This window comes from Mytilus trossulus, chromosome 6, assembly GCF_036588685.1.
Source record: "Mytilus trossulus isolate FHL-02 chromosome 6, PNRI_Mtr1.1.1.hap1, whole genome shotgun sequence".
NCBI classification, from domain to species: Eukaryota; Metazoa; Mollusca; class Bivalvia; order Mytilida; family Mytilidae; genus Mytilus; species Mytilus trossulus.
In genome coordinates, this window is record NC_086378.1 from 46,245,810 (window position 1) to 46,251,277 (window position 5,468).

The 5,468-nt window shown below is 31.9% G+C and overlaps 1 protein-coding gene across 2 annotated transcripts in view; it reads right to left on the reverse strand.

Moving 5' to 3' along the window:
- LOC134721438 (b(0,+)-type amino acid transporter 1-like) overlaps nucleotides 1-5,468 on the reverse strand; it is a 36,445-nt gene that overhangs the window by 30,739 nt on the left and 238 nt on the right. Inside the window, exon 1 of one of the 2 annotated variants that reach the window (XM_063584468.1) lies at nucleotides 1,890-2,072. The exons of the other annotated variant lie outside the window; for it this stretch is intronic. Coding sequence (XP_063440538.1) covers nucleotides 1,890-1,911 — 22 coding nt within the window. The 5' untranslated portion in view covers nucleotides 1,912-2,072. Of the gene's footprint in view, nucleotides 1-1,889; nucleotides 2,073-5,468 lie in introns of those variants that run through there. 2 annotated transcript variants of the gene reach the window in all.

The window sequence follows — 5,468 nt, forward strand, 5'->3', positions numbered from 1 at the left end:
CACAAAAGTAAAAATCACCAAATGACAAATAGACAAAATACATAAGCACACATGATAGACAAGAACCTAAAATTGGCTATAGCACAAAAGCGGGATGTATAAGTACCGTTTCACGTCATAAGTATTTTATAATTAAAAATGGATGAACAGACACTGGTGGCGTTTTAGAAACCAGAGTAGCAGTTAAAAGTTCTTGAATACCAAAATGAGTTCGGAAATGTATATCCCCTATTCAGCTGAAGTTGGTATATGTTTCTGCTTAATACTTTCAGACGTTTTCAAGAAAATCAAGAAACGAGTTTATCGTATTGAAAGGGCCAGAAGGTGTACATTACATCAATTGCATCAGTGATTTTGATATTAGTCCAGTTACTTTGAAATATTTATCATAGACTTTATTGTTACGTTTTGTTTTTAGTTGTTTGGTTATTTAGTTTCATGATTTCACAGGCACTATATTAGGTTTTCTCTGCTAGTTTGAAGTAAATATTGTTATCTCTATTCTATCTCTATTTGGTCTTGAATTGAAAAATAATTGACAACTTCTCAAAGCGAGACTGTATAATTCAGTTAAAATTTTAGTTATACATAAAACATTCAGAATGCCATTGTGAAATCATATAACATTCTCCCAACAAAATTAAATCCCTAAATGTGCCAAATTTAAATTTAGGCATGTGTGGATCGTATTCCACGCCACTAAATTGTATGATCAAGTTTTGTTAATCTCCTGCTAATTCATAAATTGATAACAATGTCTCTTTGAATTATTATAAAATTAATTCTGATAGTTTACATGAATAAATGAAGATTGTGACAGCAGTACATCTATACAAATAACTACAAAAACATCCATTAGCCAACACCCTTCGGAACACAATAGATAAGTGTCTTATAAATTATATCGAGCTAACCATTGTCCCGACACTATAAAAGTTGCAAATAATTCAAAAGAAAATTAAAAAAAAACTACCACGAACACCAAATACGTAAAAAGATACAAATGAAAACCACTAGTGAGGTTATTGGTTCGAGGTAGGAAGTGAAAAGTGAGTTGGGCTTACATTGTTTTTGGTTTTGCTTGTTCGTTGGTGTTTGTTTTTTTTGGGGGAGGGGATAATCTTGATCAGTAGACCAGCAAAAGGGAAAACAGAAATTCCTATGCTGAATATATGATTACACGGCATTGTGTGAGACAAAACAATAAATTACTGTAAATTCATAAACTTTGTACTGCCTATGTTGAAAAAGGCAAAAATGCTAAACTAACTTTTGCAATTTTAAAATTTAGTAGAATATATTACAAATAATGCTACCACAATTTGAACTCCACTTTAAATCAAAGAATAAAGAAAAAATACATCCTATTATAATAAGTTGATCGGTGCTCCAGCCTCGTTTAAAGTAGGAGAGGCCGCCCAGGTCAAACCAATTGGTACTTGCTGCTTCTTCGCAAAACAAACTTATGTTATGAGCTAGTAAGATCAAAGGGTGGAGTTAGAAGACCATCTTTGAAGGGTGACATTATCTGCAGACTGCATCCGTGTGAATAATAAAGTCCGAAATCCTACTCAGCGGGTTGGTTTGTACAAAGGTGGGTTCATATTTATAAATTTACTTGTTCTGCTCCTTAATATGTATTATATTTGCCACTGGACGTTAAACAGCGCTTTGTCATTCTCATCCTCCCATTAGAATTCACGGATGAACAAAATAAGCATGGAGAGTTGTCTCATTGGCACTAAAACCACACATTCTTATATCTGTAATAAAACTTTACCACTGTATATACGCACTTGCTTTTATTACAGAGGAAAATAAAAAAATCAAATGAGGAATGAATTTAAAATTATTTTCATATTTGAAATTAAATTTGTCAAAATGCCTACCTTTGTATCCTGCATTGTCCATTTTAAAGAAGGAATAATAAATCGACAACTTTAACTTAATATTCTAAATGTTTATCATTGTAAAATAGATCCGATTCACCTCCCAATATTTCGATACGTGATTCACTTTGAATGGTTTACGGATGTATATTTGTTTCTTATTCAAATGCATTAACGGTTTACCTGTATAGGGAGAGATTGTTATTTTTACTCCCTTGTATAAATCAGTGTATAGACTATAGGAACGCGGAGACACACAGTACAATTAAGTACAGTGTTTGCATACATCGTCTATGTAAATATTTACACCTGAAACTATTATTTTCTATTGTATATGTTTAATATTTATGGACACAAATCAGTACTGTGTACACTTTACAGTAGACTATTGCATATGCCTTTAAATATTAAACAAACGAATATATGCATGAACCCTCTTTTTCCCAATCTAGTTTGCAAATGCTTTTTTGTATGACATTTCTTTTTCAAAACTTCTTTTTGTGTTGATTTTCCATTTCATTTGAGTCTGTTCCAAAATAAAGTCCGTATAGGTTGACCTGGACTGCGAAATATGACAATCTCTGGACTTCTCCCGTCCGGCAATATAACACTCGCCTCATTAACGCGTGCGTTTGGTAGTGCAAGATGTATAAATACGCAGCCACGTCCGGCAATATAACACTAGCCTCATTCACGCGTGCGTTTGGTAGGGCAAGATGTATAAATACGCAGCCACGTCCGGCAATATAACACTTGCCTCATTAACGCGTGCGTTTGGTAGTGGTGCAAGATGTATAAATACGCAGCCACGTCCGGCGATATAACACTTGCCACATTAACGCAGATGTTCAGATGTAAGGCAAATAATCGACCAACCTGCATGTACCATCACTAACCAGCGTCTATATCCCATTGTTCATTTTATTCTCGTCCTAAATATGCATGATCTACAAAGCAACCGTTGTGTTTATATATTATTTTAATATGACGTGCTTCTGTCGCTTTGTGCACAAACCCAATGCTCTAAATCCAATAAAATTTGTTCGCCACATGCGTATATTGACTACTGCAGAATAATGAATTTTAACAAATTGACATGCATTTAATATTAAATTTAGACACCTCCAAACTTTTAAATGATGCACATATTGTTACTAGTTCATGTATTATGACTGTATTGTGTTGCATTCCGAAATTGACATATTTGACCTAGATACGACAACAGTTCATGTTGGCTGTTCAAACTCCTCCCTCTGAAAAATCACAGTGCCAGTCGTTTACTTCTTTACAAACAAAAAGGGAGGTTTATGGAAGAGCATACACAAACTATCTACACTTTTACACATCGGACATAGAAATTACCTTCATTGTCCTAATTAGAATCGAAATAATTGTTTAATCATTAGACTTTCAAATTATTTGTTCTCGATTCATCACTTTGTCGCTTGAAAGTACACCTTTGGGCTTCAAATTTCTTATTTAATAAAAATAAGACTATCTTCTATAATTTCAATAATAAGACTATCTTCTATAATTTCATGTTAATTATATATAATCTTGCAATGAAACCTGAAGAAATGTGGTCAAACTAAAGTAAGATGGCTGTTAACGTTACAGTTACGATCTATCTATTAAATTATTCAGGTTTGGTTTAAACCATAAATGATTACTCAAAATCAGAATGCGTTCGTGATCTATCTATAATGATATATTCATATTTGGAACACAGTAAGGAGAAGAATGGTTCACAAAAAAAGGCCAAGTTGGGATTTAACTTTGAAGGATTGTTTTTTAGAAAAAGCCGTCCCGTAACCAAAACGACATACACACGTCGATCATTTCACAAAATCTACGCATGATATTATAGGGTTTTACAGTAAATGAACGGTCAAGCAAAAAACGGATAAAATGTTCCATTTTAATAACAAACATGTAAGACAGACATTGACATGCCAAAAAAAAAAACACAGCAGTGTACCCGAAGTATTATAAAATTCAAAATTCAAATATTTATTGCCATATAAACTAAAACATTAAGTTTGTGACATATAAAATAATAAACAATATTTCACATATATATATACACAATCATCCATTTACAGTAACTATTCCAGTGTCCCCTGTCCTCAGTTCTAATGACCTTTTGATGTAGGACCCCAATTTATTTACTTGTGATGGTGTTGATGGATTGAGTATAGAAATCAACTTTTCTTCATCAGATAAATCTTTAACAGAAAAATTAAAATCCAAGTTGTTAAAAAAGTTATTTCTTAGTTCCATATTTAATTTACAATCTAATATAAAATGTTTTTCGTTTTCTAATGTTTTACATTAATGATTTAAGGCATATTCTCTGCTCTCTAGGAATATTTGTATGTCTGCCTTTTTCTATATTTAAATTATGGTCACTTATTCTTAGTTTTGTTATTAATTTTCTATAAGTAAAGTTTGATGTTCTTAAATAGTCTTCAAAACATAAATTTTGTTTAAGATTCTTATATAAATAAAGTTTACTTTTTCCATCTATGTTTTGCATCTTATCATGTATCAAATTTTCAAAGAAGTTTTTAGAGCTTGTTTTTATATAAACTTTAAATGAATTATCTATGTTTTTGTCTGAACTAGTATTTTGTTGAATTTGTGCTATATTTATATTATATAAAGTTATAAAAATATTTCAAGTATGCTTATTCAGTAAAGGACATTATGTTATTTAAAGACGACAGACAACGCCATGAACGAAAAGCAAAATAAAAAAACACAAACAAATAATAGTGTACAAAAAAGCACAGCACTAAACATTAATTAGATCTAATTGAACTTCATGCACCCCACTTAAGTAAACTCAGATGGATTCATGTGCCCTAGAAGAAGTTTCTGTCCCCAGTTATTCTATAGGTAGTTTTAAAGACAACCAAACCATATTTTGAATTTAGTAATACATTCTCTAAGGTCTAGTACACAGAGAAATGCTTGGTAAACTCCGTCTGGTCTTCGCAGGGGAGTGGATCTTTCCCTTGGCTAGCGAAGACTGACCGTCTATATGTTATCAGCCTAACAAATTTCTTATTGATAATTTGTTGCTGTTAGAACAAATACTATACTATATACCTTTTATTCCGTGGGAATAATACTCCAGGAGATGTGTTCCGTTTCGGGACAGACTAATAATATGATGGAACTCCTATTTTATGGCATATTCTCATTTGTGTTGTCTTATTTTTTTTAATGTTCCGTAAGTTCTTAAACGTTCGCGTATATCATTCTATCAGAAAGAACTGTTCTAGTAGAAATCCTTTGCTTTGAAAAAGTAATAGATTCCTGATACATATATTAAATCATTTTCTATTGTATTTCTTATGGATATCGATCAATGCAATTCAATAATTAGCCACTGACCGACAGAGGGCATTGAACTTCACATGCATTTTACTTACTTCTGTGATCGCTTTGTATATAGTTATTTACATGTTATGATTGTTCATACATTGAATAAATCTATTATTCAACTTTACACCACTACTTGACTCATTAAATATCGACCTAGACCTAATTAATAAAAACACCAATACCCTTAAC